General features: G+C 29.4%; 1 protein-coding gene across 1 annotated transcript; it reads left to right on the top strand.

The window, feature by feature from the left end:
• Positions 1–534: 534 nt before the first annotated feature.
• On the top strand, positions 535–10,157 carry LOC117176909. The gene is made up of 2 exons (XM_033367298.1): positions 535–560; positions 8,959–10,157. The coding sequence occupies exons 1-2, from the start codon at positions 543–545 to the stop codon at positions 9,874–9,876; spliced, it is 936 nt and encodes a 311-aa protein (XP_033223189.1). The 5' UTR covers positions 535–542; the 3' UTR covers positions 9,877–10,157.
• Positions 10,158–18,458: the final 8,301 nt, after the last annotated feature.

Here is an 18,458-nt window from a genome sequence, read left to right as displayed (position 1 = left end):
ATCGATGATTATTTTTTTCTGTAAAAAAAACATAAAGGAACAAGCACATAAACCGTTTTTAAACCCATTTTTGTTTAAATTTCCGTTAAGAAACAAACAAAAAATCGCAATTTCGCCATCTAGAGGTTTGATATCCACCTAACCCACATCATAATTCGAAATCCTTACAAAGTAAAGTGAAAAAAGGGGCGTATGAGCCGTCATGTTTTTAACTGACACTCCAGGAAAGTTTTAAGCCTTATTCAGGATAGCAGGTGCTCGATTATTATTGTAGACATATAGCTATCACCTAAGCAGAGAGTGCAAAGTAATTTTAGTTCTTAAATTTTTATTTAATCTCCTTTCTTATTTATCATGTCTCAGTTACGTCAGATGTGAATTGAATTGAATTGATTTAAGTGCAGAAAGAAACAGGAGGAGTCTATCTGGGCGTGTGCTGTCCTTGCAGTGAAAGTATTCCGCACATGGACCACAAGATCATATATAAAAAGTCTGAGTGTACCAAATGATGGCACTTGTAAGTAAAATCTCGTGCAGGAATCATGAGGTCCTTCTTAATAGTGAGTATACACACTCGGAAAAAAATTTTCTTGAAACAAAAGAACTATTTTCTTAGATCTACATTAAAATTTTATTGAAACAAAACTTGGTTAATTCAGAAAGATATTTGATTGACCTTACAACATTTTTTTCAATCAACCAAATAATTTATTTACTAAATGGTTTGGTTATATCAACCAAATGATTTGGTTAGATCAACCAAATATTTTGTTAGATCAACCAAAACATTTAGTCTGGTCAACTAAATATTTGGTTGTCCATATAATAACCATATTCTATGGATCAAATGAAAGAAATTTTGTTGATCAATCAAAGCCTATTTTCAAATCCTAAATATAAGTGAAAATTTATTTAGTCGTAAATATAAAATGAATAATTACTTGAAAATATTTGATACAGTTATGAGAATACATGTAATAAGTTCTTTTTACATTTTTTCCAGAATATTCGTAGTATTTAAAGATTAACTTAGATAGTAGATTAACTTATGAAAGATTAGGGGCCGTCCATTAAATCTTTTCCTATTTTGTCGAGAATTCTTTTTTTTTCCTGTATTCAGGAAACTTCCCTTTTTCTCCTTTTCTCTTTAAACTTAAACTTAATTAACAGAATAGGTTAAAAATTTGATTTTTCCGTAAAAACTAAAACAATTTTCTAAAAAAGTCATATTTTTTGGTCCAAAAATGAACTACTTGGTTTAGGTTGAACCTCTCTGATAAAAATTCATCGTTTGTGTTGAAGATTAAACTCTCTGGTTGAAAATTTAATTAATTTTTTTGAATTTAAAAAATGACCTTTTCTTGTTCAAAATCAATCTTCTTGGGTAAAAATCAACTTTTTGTTTTAATGTTGAACTATTTTACTTAAAATAATTTTTTGGGTTAAAGATTCGTTTCTTTGGTTTTAAGCTGAACTATTCAGTTAAAAAGTCGTTTTATTTTTGGTTTGAAATGAATTTTTTGAACAGAAAATTTAACTTTTAAATTTTTGGTTAGAAATTTATCTCGTTTAGTTTAAAATTCAACTATTTGGTTCAAAATTCATATTTTCTAGTCTAAACATTATTTACTTAGTTTGGGGATAAATTTATTTGATAAAAATTCATTATTTGGGTTGAAGATTCATCTCTTTGGTTAAAATGTAATTTTTGCTTTAATCTCAAAATGAATCTTTTTTGGTAAAAAATGAATCTTTTCGGTTAAAAAATAAACCTTTTGTTTTAATGTTAAAATCTTTTCTTAAAATTTAAATTTTTTGGTTAAAGATTCATCTCCTTGGTTCTAAACTAAGCTACTTTGTTTAGTTTAAAATTTAACCATTTGGTTCAAAATTCATCTTTTTTAGTTCAAAATTCAAGTACTTTGTTTAACATTCATATGTTTTGTTGATGAATCTTTTTTTTTGCAAATTTAACTTTTTAGTTGAAAATTGAGCACATTTTTTGAAAATTCTTTTTTTATGTTGAAAATTATTAATTTTAGTTTATAATTTAACTAGTTTTCTAAAAATTCATTTGGCTCTACTGAAAATATAACTTCTTAATTTTTGATTAAAATAATTATTTTAACTTGGAAATTGATCTTTTGTAATTAGAAATTAATGTTTTTTTTTAAATTCATCTTTTTGGCTAGAAATTATTTTTCGTACAAAATTGCTCTCTTCGATTGAAAACTTACTCTTTTTATCAAAAATTCAATTGTTTTGTTAAAAATTAATCTGTTTTAGTTTAGAGTTCAACTATTTTGTGAAAAATTGGTCTTGTTTGATTGAATTTAACTGTGTTGCATTTAAAAATTAAAATCTTGTTGGTTGGATAATTAACTATTGCATTTTTTTTTGGGAATTTAATTTTATTATTTGAGAAAAAAAATTCTTGGTTTACAGTTCAACTATTTGGTAAAAAATTCATTTTTTTGTGAAAGTCTTTTTTAGATTCAGTTGAAAATTAAAATGTTTAGACGTAAATTACCTTTTCTGTTGAAAACTTAAATTGCTGGTTGAAATTCCAAAACTTGTTTAGGGATGAAATTATTTGTTTGGAAATTTTTTTTTTGCGAATTCATATTTTTGGTAAGAAATTTATCTGCTTTGGCAGAAAATTGAAGTATTTGTTTAAAAATTAAGCTATTTTTTTTTAATTTAACTAATTTGTTGGGTAAAAATGATTATTTTCTGTCTGAAAATTTAGCTCAATAATTTCCGGTTAACAAATTTTCCTTTACAATTTAAAAATTTTACAAACATGGTAAAAAATTCAACTATTTTGTTCAAAATTCGTTTTTTTATATAGTGAAATTCAATTGGTTCAAACATTTTTTATTGAACCGAAAATTTGTGCAGTCCATATTTGTTGAGAAATTTATCTGTAGCCTGTTGAAACTTTAATTAAATCGTTTAAACTTTCCCTTCCCTTACTTAACCCATTGCTGTGCTACCACAACTTTTTTCTTCTCTACTTTCCTCTCTTATCAGTTCTCCATTTGACACTTTATTTCTTTACTACCGATTTCCAGCCCATAATTCCCCTCTCTAACTCACTTAAATCTTTAATTATTTCCCCTAATTCCACTTATTTCCCCTTCTTCCCCTTATTTTCATTACTTCTCCTTATTTTCCCCACATTCCCTCCCCTCATTTTTACAACTTCTTCTGATTCCCCTCCACTCAATTTCATTACTAACCGTCTCATCATTTCCCCTGACTTCTCCTACCTCCTTTCTCACTTTCACTACCCCTCAACTTATTTCCTCTACTATAGCTAATGTCACTCTACTCCCTTTGTCTCACTTCCCCTACTTTTAATTATTTTACTTCCCTTCCACTTATTTTTACTCTTTTCGCTTCCTTATTTGCCTAATTTTTCCTTTCATATAAGCTGCTTCTTTACTCACTTTCACCAACTTCTTCCTTTATTTTTCCTACTTCCCTTGCCCTTATTTTCGCTCACCTTATTTTTTCATATTCCCTCAATACCAATAATTCCTTTCCCATTATGTCCCTTTAATTCCCCTACTATATTTACTGCCCCTTTACTCACTTCTCCTCAATTCTTCTTCTCTCATCTTTTCTACTTCTCTTCCCTTTATTTTCCTGTACTTCCTCTTCTCGTTTTCCCTCACTTCCGCTACTTCCTCTTCTATAATGTACCGTTATTTTTCCTTATTCTGTCTCGTTTCCCCCAACTTTTCTTAATTCCTCATCTATAATTTTCACTCACTTCTCCTAATACCGCTCTTCTTATGTCCCCTACTCCATTTCGCACACCTTTTACCCCTCCTTTCATTTCCCTTACTATCTCTACTGCCCCTTCACTTCCTTCCCCTAACTTACTTTTCTAATTTTTTCTTACTTCCCCTATTTTATTTACCACCCCTTTACTCACTTCCCCTCACTTCTTCTTCCTTTATTTCCCCTACTTCCATCCCTTAATTTTCCTTCACTTTCTTACCAAATTATCATTTTATCTCACTTCCTCTTATTTCTCCCCAGTTCTCCTATTTGCTCTTTTATCATCTTTCCTTACTTCCCATTCTTGAAAAATGGACGACAGACGTATGGATTGAAGCTGGACCGAAACAATAAGGGTTTTTGCCCGGGGTTACAAAAGTCCAAAAACCAACAGTAAGCATACAGGTTAGATTATAATTTTAAGAGGCGGAAAGACAAAAAATACAAAATCGATGCTTTTTCCAACCTTAAAGTATCTTTCAACGTGACGACAAGATTTAGAATCACATTTGCGCGACACGTGCAACAGCTATAAATATTCACCCCACGAACGCGCCAATTAATCTTGGTTTATAACGACTTAGCTCATCAAACTTTGTAAATACGGAAGTTTCGATGAAAAGGCTCAAAATAATATTAAGTTGTAACTATACTTGATTGTCCAGTGTTCTCTAGCACAGTGGGGTTTGATTGAGCTCGTATTTCTTCGGAAATAATTTCAGTGATGATCCATAATTATTTAGAGACCAATAAAAAATGAGGCTGGAGGAATTGTTGAATAAATTTAATTTTTAGGGTTTCGTAGCCCCGCACAAAAACCATTGCAGTTCTGTTTGGATGTCCGTCTGTCTTCACAACTCACAATTCACAAGTCAAAACGTACAACTCACAACTCACAACTCACAACTCACAACTCACAACTCACAACTCACAACTCACAACTCACAAATCACAACTCACAACTCGCAACTCGCAACTCAGGAAATTCAGGGAAATGGAAGGAAATAGGGGGGTTGAAGGAAGTGAGGGGAAATGTGGGGAAATGATGATAGGGGGAAGTAGTTAATAATTTTTGTATTTTTGCGAAATTTTGTCTTTTCATAGAAAGTTCATACCCTTGTTTAAAAATATATCTTTTTGGTTTAAAGTCGGCTTGAGAAACTAACAATTTACTTGACAATTTTTTTTGTTCTGGAGTTTTCCTTTTGAATTACAAATTCATCTTTTATGGTAGAGAAATCATCCTATTTCATTGGGTATGGAATTTGTTGCTGAAAATTTAACTGTATTCCGAAAACTTTGTCTTTTTGAATTTTAAATTCCATAATTGGGTTCAAATATGTCTTTTGGTGGAAAACTATTCTTCTTCACAGAAGATTCATCTATTTTGAGTTAAAAGTGCAAATTTTTGTTCCAAAATGTAACTCCTTTGTGGAAAAAGTAATGATTTTGTTGAAAATTTATGCATATTGCTGAAATAGTGTTCTAGAATTTAGAAATGTAATAACTTGTTTTCTAAAAATTTTTGTTAAAAAGTATCTTATTTGGTTGAAAAGTCAAATATTTTGTTGAAAAAAAGTATTTTCCGACTGGATTTCACTGTTTTTCAAAAATTTATTTTAAATTTAATTAAAATCTGTTTTAGTTTTATCTTGTTTTACATTTTTTCTTGAAAATTTATTTAATTGGTTTGAAAATTATTCTATGGTTAAAGATTTAAATATTTTGTGAAAAAATTATACTTTTTCGGTAGAAAATTATTTTTATATACTAAAATTTTAACTATTCTATTTTTGGTAGTGAATCAATCTTTTTTATTTAAAAATCCAACTGTTTATTTCATTTTTGGTAGAACAATTATCTTTTTTAATTGGAAATTTAACTATTTGGTAGAAAATTAATGTGCTTTCTTAAAAATTTAACATTTTTCCTAAAAGGTATCTTCTCCGTTTGGAAACTTAATTGTTTTGTTGAAAATTCGTCTTTCTGGCTGAGGATTGAACTATTTTGTGGAAAATTCTTTTATTTTTATTGTCAATTCCAATTTTTTATTTGAAAATTCAACTCTGCCCTTTTTGGTTGCAATTGTTTGTTTTTTAGTTCAAAATTGAAAATATATCTTTTGTGGTTAAAAATCCAGCTCCTGCGTTAAAAATTCTTGTCTTTTGTTGGAAATTCAACAATTTTTTTGAAAAGCATTCGTATTTGTTATTTCATCCTCAGCTTTAAATATCCCTATTATGGCTAAATGAATAGGTGAACCATTGTGTTAAATATACATCCTTCATCGAGGAAATACCTAAAAATATCAGTTGGATCTATAAATAAATTTTTATATTAAGTCAATATATTAAAAAATAAGGAACCAGTTGTAAATAGTAGCACACGAAAATATTAGTATTCGTAACTTTAAAGATTTTAATTGGAAATTAACCTGAAAATAGATTAAAGGGTACAATTATTTAAACAAATTACATTGGTTTGAATAATTGTTTTTCCAATTCGGTTTTTTTGTAACAAAAGCAGAATCAAGGATTTCTTTTTATATATTCTATACGCTTTAAACTTCAGTTTTATTATTTAAAAGTCTTTCATTTATTTAAATAATCCATAATTTGCGCAAAGAAATTAAGTTTGCTAAAAGAATACTTTTCCAAAAAATTTGGCGTTTTTGTTTCTTTTTTTCGCTATTAATATTATAACTAGTGATTGTTTAAAATATAAATTTTATTATTTGTATATTATTAAATTATTAAAAAATTTAATTATTAGTTATCTTTCGTATTTAGTCAAATTGTGAACATTATTGTATGAAAACAAAAGGCAACAAGGACTAAAAATTTATAATAAAAAAGTGTTTTTCTCGAGCACAACACGATAAAATATTGGGAATAACTAATAATTATTTGTTTAGATAATTCATGAATGTACAAAAAATGAAATTTATGTTTGTAACCAATTTAATTTGAAACAAATTTAATTTCTTTGAAAAATAAGGCTTTGCTAAATCATAAAAGATAAAAAATGATATTTTACTATACTTATCAACAACAGGCACATAAATTTTGTTTAAAAAATTTTGTTATTGGAAAGCCTTTCAAATTCCACAAAAAAATAAAATAATAAATGTATTAATACAATTTATAGAATAAGAGGGCTTTGTTAAAAAAAGGTTTATTTAATAATTTTTTCCAAAATTTTTACCAGCCGTTATATCATTTTTTTTAAATTTTGACTATCAACTAAATTTCCGAAAATTTCAAATGCCCAAAAACATTAAATTGCTAAATTTTCAAATTTCTGAAAATAGTAAATTTCCAAAATTTCAAGGTTCAAACAATATTAAATTGCAAACTTTTTAAATTCTTGCAAATAGTAGATTCCTGAAATTTTAATTGCTGAACATAGTAAATTGCCAATTTTTGAAATTCATTAAAATAGTAAATTGTCAAAATTTCAAATTGCGCTAAGTAGAAAATTGCTTAAAATTCGAAACACCGGAAAAATAATAAACGAAACAGAAATTTCCCAAAAAATGAAATCTTCCGTAATAAAATGAAAGCTCCGATTTTTTAATCCAAATTTTTTAATTCCCGAAGATATTAAATTGTTGCATTTTCAAATTCACAAATATAGTAAATTGTCAAATTTCTAATTAGACGAAAGTAGTCAATTTCCAAAATTTTTAATTTCCGAAAAAAGTAAATTGCATAAATTTTAAATTCACAAAATAAGTTCCAAAAATTAAAAAAAAAAACAATAATTTTTTTGTGCAATATTATTTGAACATAATATGCTTGTATTTTACGTAAAATATAGATTAATCGTGAACGTGCTTTTTTCAAAATATGACATATTTATAAAAAAAAATGTTAAAGAAAAAATTTTAATGATTCATTATTTGAGCAAGCCACTACAAACTTCAAATTATGAATCTTCTTCCTTTGAGTGCAAAATTATGTTTTTGTCAGTGTGGAAATTTGTATGATAATAATGATTGATAAAAAAATTGACAAAAGTCAATTTGAACCAAGTTCTGAACAAGTAGTAATTGTTTAAAAAAAATTTAATTTGCTAAAAGAAACTTTTAATTAAGAATTTAACAAAAGTTACAAACTAAATTTTTATTAGCTTAAAAAAAAGAATGGACGTATTATTTTAATTATATAATTTGAACAAATTTTTCGCTCCTTTTAATTCTTAAATTCCAGGATAATCGATGTTTTTTAAGAACTGCAAAAACAAATTAAAACTTTTCTTGTAATTTTGTAATTTAAAAATAAACTCATTTTTTCCGAATTATAAAAATAATATAGCTTTTTCAAAAAAAATTGTTATTCATTTTTTATTTTTCATGATTAATAATTGTGGTCACAATCTCTGCAGATTTGTGTTTTTATTTCAAATTTTAAGTTCATGGGGGTTTACTATAATATTCACGCAAAAAATTGTAGCCCGTTGTGTATTGGTATTTTTTCAAGTTAATTATTAAATCTTTTTTATTTATTTATTCCCGGAATATTCATTTTTCAAAAAATTCTTGTTTTGGCAATTATTTTTTCATTATTTTTCTACATTATAGTCTTTGAAAATTCGGTAAAATTGTGTTATCACAGGCAAAACCATAGGGCCCAATGTAAATCAATAAATTCATATTTTATCATTGATGTAGGTTGTTTGGCCAGGGAAATTAATTATTAGTTTTCGATGCTAACTTTGTTTGTCTACTTAGTCTTAATCAATATTATTAAAATATTGATTAATCTTAAGGTTGATGAAAAGAATTCCTGAAAAAAAACCAAGAATTTAACGACCAAATTTGAACAATCACCACAAAATGTTCTCATAAGAATCCGAAAAAAGGAACACTTCCCTTCCCCCTTTTCCCCTAAAAAAGAAAAAAAGAAAATTATTCATCTTTACTTTTTCCAAATTTGGTTGTTAGATTGTTGGTTTTATTTTCAGGAATTCTTTTCATCAATTTGATTATTGGACTTTAAAAAAGGATTTTAAATATCCTAAATTTTAATCTTAAGGTTCATCAATATTTTAATAATATTGATTTAGACCAAGCAGACAAACAAAATTAAAATCTAAAACTATACATCAATCAACTTAATTTCTTTTAAAAACCTCTTCGTACTTTGAATGTACTACTTTTTTCACCAGATTTGTTTCCTTGCTACAAGTGTCTTTGGATCAGGCTCAAAAAAGACAGAAAAGCGAGGTCTACTTGGAGCCACAGGACTGGGATACCCAGGATACTCTAGTAATGGATATGCCAGTGGCCTTGGCCTCGGTTCTTACAGTTCTCCTGTCAATTTGGGCTCAAGTTACGCTTCTGGTTATGGCCTTGGAAGTCTCTACAGTTTAGGAACTTCCGCTTCCGATTATGGAGTAGGAAGATCTGGAAGAATCACTGGCATCACAATCAACAGAGAAGTTCAAATTCCAGTCCCAGTTCCTCATCCTTATCCAGTTGAAGTGATTCGAGCTGTACCTTATCCAGAACTTTATCCAGTCAAGGTTGATCGACCATATCCGGTTGCAGTACATCATCCAGTTCCAGTAGAGATTACTCGTCATGTTCCTGTCAAAGTTGATCGTCCTTGCCCTGTTCCAGTGCTGGAACAAGTTCCAGTTCCAGTCCCAGTTTCATTTAAGGTGGGTTACGGCGTTCCCTCTTTGAATCTTGGATCTGGACTTTCATCAGCGACTGCTAGTGCTTATGCTAAGTCCTACTCTGGACTTGGTTCCGGATCCTATACTGGACTTGATTCCGGTTCTTATTCTGGATTTGGTTCCAGTTTTAATTCTGGTTCCTATTCTGGACTTGGTTCCAGTTTTAACTCTCTTTCCAGTTCTGGATCCTCTAATCTCGGTTCTGCTTCCTACTTAGGAGTCAACTCTGAATTTGACTCTGGATCTTACCCCAGAATTGATTCCTATTCTGGAATTAAGTCTGGAGCTCACTCTAGTCTAGAGTCAAGTTCCTCTTTTGGATCTGGCCTTGGTGTGTCAGCGTCTGAAAGTTCTGCTGATTCCGGTTATTCATATTCAGCTCCATCAAAAAAATTCACTTTTTAAGAGTTACAAAGCAGAGGACTACCGCCTGATCTAACCATGTATTTATTTCTGTAAGGAGTTCAAATCCGAACAAAATTCCGTAAAATTTAAGGTAGAATCTGTGTCATTGCAAATTTAAGCTGTTTTGTTATGATTCATAATATGAAAACTCTGAATTCAATATTTATAAATTTCACTTAAGTTTATTGATTTGTGAATTTGTTACTATATATGAAATATGTTTTATTAATAAAAAGCTAGAAGTGAAGCTAAAGCGAATCGTCATTATAAAATTACATTACGAATTTGTTATTACTTATTAGGAAAAAATGAAATAAATTTGTTCTGATATTCATTTATTTTAGGACACTTTATCACTTTTATAATTTTTCATTAGGGTAATCTACAATTTTGAAATAAATATTTTTCACTTTTTCATGTCCTGTCTAAACTTTTTATTCTTACCATAATACCATCCTACGAGGCTCAGTTAGCGAAATTGCAGGGTATGAATCTCATTGATTCTTAAATGTTAAAAATAAATCTGACTACAGAAATTGTCTAGAATGTCAGATTTTGACGTAACTTTAGATTAAATTTTAAAAAATGCGTATTTTGGCGACATTTATGGTTTTGTTGTGGGTGAACGGATTTTTTTGCAATTTCTGGAAAGGCCATCGTATAGTAGGTACTAGTCTTTAGCTTTATAATTGATATTTAATAGCCGCTGTTTGATTTTTCAAATATATGATATAAAAGATTTATCATTATTCGATCATTATCATCATTTGAACTTTTTTTACTGGCTGGATCATGCTTCATCAAAATTTTTTTGGGTATTTTTGGGAATTATGCTAAGGAGGAAAGGTGGTATTTTTTAGTGGTTCCCTTAGTGTATTTTTGAACATTTTTCATCAGCGCTCGTAAAAAAAATCATCATTATATCTTGCCTTTACCGGTTGGACGATTATTATCATTTCATCTCATTATTACTGGCTTGCTCATAATCATTAGCTGATGTTACTTTCACTAACCGAATTATCATAATTCGATATTGTTTTTACGTGCTAGACTATCATCATCATTATCTGATCTCGCTTTGCACTAGCTGAATCATCATCAAAATTGATCTCATCTTTACTGGCTAGATCATGCATCATCAAAACAATTTTGTCGGCTAGTTCATTATCATCAACATATCTTTCGTACACTAAATGGAACATTAGAATCATATAATATTGTCATTACTGACTTAATCATCATCATCCTCTGATCTAAACTCCACAAGATGAATCACCATTATCATTCAAATTTTGTATTTACTGGCTAAATCATCATTATCACCATAATCTGCTTTTGCAATCATCAGCTGAATAGTTCTAATTTGATTTTGTTTTCACTGGCCATATTATTTATCATCATCATATTTTTCCTTTACTGGCTGACCTTTCTCATGATTTGATTTCGTCATTACTCGCTAGATCATCATCATAATATGATCTTACCTTCAGTAGCTAAATCATCATCATCATTTGATCTTGTCATTACTGAATAGACAATCGTCATCATCATAGTCTGATCTTGGCTTTAACAGCTGAATCAGCACCACCATTTGATCTTGTTTTCACTGGTTAGATCATTCACTATCATCATATCTTGCCTTTACTAGTTTGATCGTTATCATTATTTGATTTCGTAATTACTAGCTAGTACATCATCATCATTATCATCATCATCGGTTGATCTTGTCTTTACTGGCTAGATCATTCAACAAAAAATTGTTGTCGGCTAGATCATCTTCATTATCATCACCAACATTATCTGTAAGATACAACAATATACAAGAATATATATAAAAAATGCAAGTTTGGTTTTAGTTGTTCAAAATGTTCGCTTATTATTAAATATCTGAATAACTCAGATATAATAACTCTATTATGTAACAACTTCGTATTTATTTAAATATTTTTTATGAACAATCTGTTATGAATTAAATGTTTGAAATTTATCTTTTTCTGTAATTAATGCTGACATTTGTGGTTGTGATAACAAAATTTGTTTTTTAAACCATTATTAAATTATTTAATCAATTTAGATAAGATAAATTGAACATTGTGGAAATTATATTAAAAAACATCTGATTTTTTATATTTGGTTAAGTGTGTCGCATCTCATCTAATATTTAAACACTGTGAAACATTTTTAAAATAAATAATATTTCATTAAACAATTTTTCTATATTTATCAAGAAAAATGAAAACAAAAGAGGATGAAAAAAAATAACTTTCAGCTTCTAGAGGGCTAATACTCATCAGTATGTGGGGCGGATTTAAAGCAAAATATTAAAGAAATGATTTTAGAACGACAAAATGCAACGTAATTTAAATGGAGTAAATCTTAAGGAAATAGCAAACTTTTTTCATTAATGTGAAAACTTTCCTAAACAAATATTGATTAATTAAAGAATTCTATAACATTTAACTACTTCTTTAAACAATCAGTAAGTGTCTGAAGAAAATTCTAAATGCTTTCATATCAATAATTAATTTTTTGATTAATTGCAAACAAATTACCTTTCAATAAGGTATTATGAGAAAAAATTAATCGAAATTGTTTAAATAATTTGCAATTATTTTAAAAATCGATTAAAAATAATTAGATTATCAAAAAAATAATGTTTGTAAGAAAAGTAAAGCTTATTTATCCGAAGACAATAATTGTCCCCTCTATTCGAATTTCTTGTTAAGCACAACAAAATTATATTTATGCGACAACTTTTCAAACTATTTTCAGATCTGTGTCTAAAAAAAGTCCTTAAATTTGCGAAAAATTCCTCAAAGTGAAAGACTATGAAACAGAGGCATCATTCCAGAGCTATTTCGAATAATTCGGACCTAAAGAGACGAGTACTGCGAAGAAGACATGACAAGGCAGAAACCCTGATTCAAAGAGCTACCATGTCGAAACTATCGAATTCTAATAGGAAGATCGAAAATGTTGAAGATGCGAGAATTCCTCCGAAATTCCAAACTATCAGCACGCCGCTAAAGCCAATTTAGAGGGCAGAATTGAGTTTCCGAAACTATGAAACTTTAATAATAGCAAGTTTCCTTCTAGTCTAATGACTTTTATGAGCTCCCTCACCACCCAGATGCAACTAAAGGCAAACTTTAATTAAAATAGTAACACTTTACATTTAAATTTATAAAAATTCTCTTGGCACACTCCCTTCACTTCATTTCTTCTCATACATCAACTTAATACATCCTTCTTCTAATACTTTAATTTATTTACCACGCTTTATTTTATTACCCCTCTCTTCCCCTTCACCCCACCCTTTACATTATTTCCCACGCTCTATTTATCTATTCTTACCCATCTCCCCCTTCTCCCAATCTTTTACAGCATTTCCCACGCTGCATATAACTGTTCTTACCTATCTCTTCCTCCTTCTGTCCATCTTTTACTTCATTTACCACGCTCTATCGGTTTTTATCCCCATCTCTTCCCCTTTTCTCCAACTTTCACTTAATTTTCTACACTTCATCTATCTATTTTAACCCACCTAATCCCCCTCCCAGTCTCTTTTAATATATTTTGACAATCCTCTTTTCATCATCTTATATCGTTTATTGGTCTTCTCCTTTCATTCCCATCTTTCTATTACCTGATTTTCTCTGTATCTTTTTTCTAATTCCAACTAGATGCAACTAAAGGCGAACTTTCATTGAAATAGATACACTTTATATTTATTTATTTTAGGTCCTAAAATGGCGCGTAATCCTATACACTTTGAGGAAAATTTTATCAAATTCATTAGAAATTTCTTGCCCTCCTTCCTTTGCATCCTCTTCTCTCATACTTTCATCGAATACGTCCTTCTTCCAATCTTTTACTTTAAATTTTACGCTTCATCTATCTATTTTTACACATCTCTTCTCCCTTCTTCCAATCGTTTATATCATTTCCCACGCGCCATCTATCTATTCTTACCCATATCTTCTCCCTTCTCCCATTCATTTATCTAATTTCCCACGCTCTAGATATCTATTCTTACTCATCTCTCCCCCCTTCTCCTAATATTTTACTGCATTTCCTACGTTCCATATTGCTGTTCTTGTCTATCTCTTTCTCCTTCTCTCAATCTTTCACTATATTTTTCACGTTCCATATGTTTTTTCTTACCCATCTCTTTCCCTTTTTTCAATATTTTACTTAATTTCTACGCTCCATCTATATATTCTCACCCATCTCTGCACCCCTCCCAGCCTCTTTTGAGATATTTTAACAATACTTTTTTCATCAACTTATATCGTTTATTGTGATTCTCCTTTCCTACCCATCTTTCTTTTATCTGATTTTCTCTATCTCTTTTCTTCTAATTCCACCTAAATGCTACTAAAAACAAACTTTAATTCAAATAGTAACACTCTACATTTATTGTATTTTTCAGGTCATACAATGGAGGGTAATCATATACACTTCGAGGAAAATTTTATTAAATATATTACAAATTTCTTAGCGTCCTTCCTTCTCATCCTCTTTTCTCATACTTTCATCGAATACGTCCTTCCCCCAATCCTTTACTTTAAATTCTATGCTCCATCTATCTATTTTTACACATCTCTTCTCCCTTCTCCCAATCTTATATATCGTTTTCCACGCGCCATCTATCTATTCTTACCCATATCTTATCCCTTCTTCCATTCTTTTACCTAATTTCCCACGGTCCAACTATCTATTCTTACTCATATCTTCCCCCTTCTCTTAATCTTTTAACGCATTTCACACGCTCCATATAGCTGTTCTTACCTATCGCTTTCTCCTTCTCTCAATCTTTTACTTAATTTCTTACGCTCCATCTGACTTTTCTTACCTACCTCTTCCCCTAACCTCAATCTATCACTTCATTTCCCACCCTCCATCTATATATTCGTACCCATCTCTCTCCCTTTTCCAGCCTTTTTGAAGATATTCTGGCCATCCTCTTTTCATCAACTTACATCATTTATTATGATTCTCCTTTCCTCCCCATCCTTCTATTACCTAATTTTCTCTATCTCTTTTCTTCTAATTCCACCTAGCTGCAACTAAAAACAAACTTTTATTGAAACCGTTACACTCTATATTTATTGTATTTTTCAGGTCCTAAAATAGAGCGTAATCCTATACAGTTTGAGAAAATTCTATTTAATTTATTAAAAATTTCTTGTTAACCTGCTTTCTCTTCATCTCCTCTCATACATTCCCCTAATATCTAATATCCATCTAATCTTCGCCCAATTTTTTTGCTATATTTCCCACGCTTCATCTATCTATTCTTACCTATCTCTTCTCCCTTTTTCTAATCTTTTACATTATTTCTCACACGATATCTTCATATTCTTACCCATTACTCCCCCTGCTCCTAATCTTTTAATTGATTTCCCACGTACCATCTATTACTAAACATCCTTTTTCCCTTCTATCAATGTATTAATTTATTTCCCACGCTCAAACTATCTATGCTTGCCCAATTATTTCCCGTTCTTCCAATACTACAATTTATTTTCCACGTTTCATCTATTCGCACCCATCTCTTTCCCCTTCTCCCAATTTTATACTTCATTGCCCAAGCTCCATACAGCTGTTCTTACCCATCTCTTCCCTTTCTCTCAATCTTCTACTTTATTTCCTACGCTTCATCTTTATATTCGTACCCCCACCCCTGCTCTTTCAAGATATTTTGATAATCATTTTTTCATCATCTTATAACGTTTATTGTGATCTCCCCATACTCCTTATCTTTCTATTACCTGATTTTTTGTCTCTTTTATTCTAATTCTACCTACAGGCAACTGAGGGTAAACTTTAATAAAAAAATAGTAACGCTTTACATTCATTGTATTTTTCAGGTCCTAAAAGGGTGCGTAATCCTATACATTTAGCGTAAAATTTTATTTGGATTTATTAGCGTTCTCTCGCCTTCTCTCTTCTTATCATCTTCATTTACACATCCATCCAATACAATCTTCATCTAAACTTTTATTTAATTTCCAACGCTCCATGTATCTATTCTTACCTACATCTTCCGCTTTCCCTAATCTTTTACTTCCTCTCCCACGCTCCAGCTATATATTCTCATCTTTCTCTTACCCCTGTTTCCAATATTTTAATTAATTTCCCATGCTCCATCTATTCTTAAGCATCTCTTTCACCTTTTCACAATCTTTTAATTTATTTCCCACGCTCTATCTATCTATTCTTACCTAATTATTTCCCCTTATCCCAATATTTTAATTCTACTCCTACGCTCCATCTATACTCAGCTGTCTTTTCCTCCTTTTCCCAATTTTTAAAATCATTTTCGATGCTCTATCTATATATTCTTACCCGACTCTTCCCTCTTCTCTCAATATTTAACTTTCTTTTCCACTCTCTACATATATATTTTCACCCATATCTCCCCCTTCCCAACATTTTCCAAGATATTTTGTGAATTCTCTTTTTATCATCTTATACCGTTTATTATGATTTCCTTATCCTCTTCGTCTTTCTATTACCTGATTTTCTCTATCTCTATTTCATAATTATTTATTATTTATATTCCATACTTTCTAATTTCCTCGATCTCTAAAAAATTTGCTTCTTTGTTTCTCAAGTGGCATTAGTTCCAAGGCGCTCTTTCCTTCTTCCTCTGTATCTTCTTGACATTTTATTTCTAACTTTATTTCATTTCCTTCCTCTGTTTCCTCTGCGAATTTCCACTTCTTTATTTCCGCTCTAGTTATTGATTTAACATCACATAACTCTGAATTTTCCAGTATCAATAATCTTCATCTGATGCCTCTCTTTTAAAACTTCTTTATCTTCTGCAAGTCCTATTCTACCCATATCTCTATCCATAGGCTAATTTCAACCAGGCCTTCGTATCAAACCTTGTTCGCCTATTACAATCTCTTGAGATCTCCTTTTTACTATTCAAGTTATCTGTTTTATTACCCTTGAAACTTTCCTTATCCACTCCCCAATAAGCGTCCCTAACTTCCACTATCTTTTTGGTTAAGAATTCTTGAGTTTTGTTAAATTTTTTGTTTTCGAAAATTAATATTGCCGTTTCAAACTTTATGTTTTCAGTTGAAAATTCAACTTTTTGGTTGACAGTTCTTGAATGTTGTTAAGAATTCTTATTTTTCCGGAAATTAATTAATTTTTGGTTTAAAAATTCATCAACATATTTTATTTAGGCTGGCAGACAATGGAGTCAAGGCAAGGAACTAAATATGGTTAGGGTTATAAAAAAGTCAACAAAAGAGGAATTTTAAATGCAGGAGATGAAAACATTCCTAGGCTTTTTTTGCAATATTTTTTTATTGTAATATTTTTTATATCAGCGTACAATTAAAAAAAATTGTAATGATTTTTTTTAGAACATTTTGTTTGTATTTTTTTTTAAATTCATAGAGCTAGAAAAAACAACATTGTTTGTTACACGATTTAAATCATTCACTTACATTTTTTTAAATTATAATTTGGGTTGATTTATCCAAATTTTCATAATTCATTCCTTTATAATTGATAAATAATATTCAATTATGAATATTAATAATTAATAAAATTCGTCAATTATGTATTAAAATTATCTAGATTTTATAAATTGCTAAAAAACTTTTCGAATTTTACATTATTCTTTAAAATTCTTTAAAACTTTGAAATTTTTAAAATCTTTTTAAGATTTAAAAAAATCATGCAAATTTAAATAAAAATATCCTAAGATGTTCCGGATATCTTTTCGACAATTTTGAACAACTTTTGAAATCTTTAAAATATTCCCTTATAAATAATTTTTCAAAATAATTTTCAATTTTCCTAGGATTCTTAAGAAAGTTTTTTTATTCTCTTTAAACCTGCTATAAAAAAAGTTACCTTTAATTTATTTAAAATATTTCCAGGTTTTAAATAATTATGGAATTTTAAGAAATTCTAAATATCATTTGAAACTTTTGCAAAAATCTTAAGCAAACTATTTTAATCTCTTGAAAGCTTTCAAAATTATTAAAAACCTTCTTTTTTCGAAATCTTCAAAAGTTTACATCTACTTAACCTTTTTTTCTGAAATTTTAAATTATTTTTATTTCTTTTTAAAAACTTCTAAAAAGCTTTTAAACTTATACGGATTTTTTCTAAAATGATGTGATCTTGCAAAATTGTAAATTCAAATGTGAATTTGAAGTTTTTCCAGAAATCTGAAGCAAATTCTTTAAATCTCTTAAAAAGCTTTCAACTTTCATGAAAACCTTCTTTTTGGAAATCTATAAAAAGTTTACATTTTAAGAAACTTTTTAAATTTTTCAAAGATTTATTGTATTTTTTAATATTTTTAAAACTTCCAAATATCTCTAAAATATTTTAAAGTTTTCCAACATTTCTAAAAAATCAAGCAAATATAACCGGACATTTTAGAAGGTAGGTTGTCCGGGTATTTAAGGAGGTTGGGTGGGCAGTTAGGAAATTAGGCGACAATTAGAGAGGTTGGTCAGGCCTTTACGAAGCTAGCGGGCATTTAACAAGCTTGGACGGTCAGTTAGGAAGTTTAAGCGGGCAATTGAAGAGGTAGTCAGAAA

This window comes from Belonocnema kinseyi, chromosome 7, assembly GCF_010883055.1.
Source record: "Belonocnema kinseyi isolate 2016_QV_RU_SX_M_011 chromosome 7, B_treatae_v1, whole genome shotgun sequence".
In the NCBI taxonomy this organism is placed as follows: domain Eukaryota; kingdom Metazoa; phylum Arthropoda; class Insecta; order Hymenoptera; family Cynipidae; genus Belonocnema; species Belonocnema kinseyi.
This window is presented reverse-complemented; position numbering and strand designations above follow the sequence as displayed.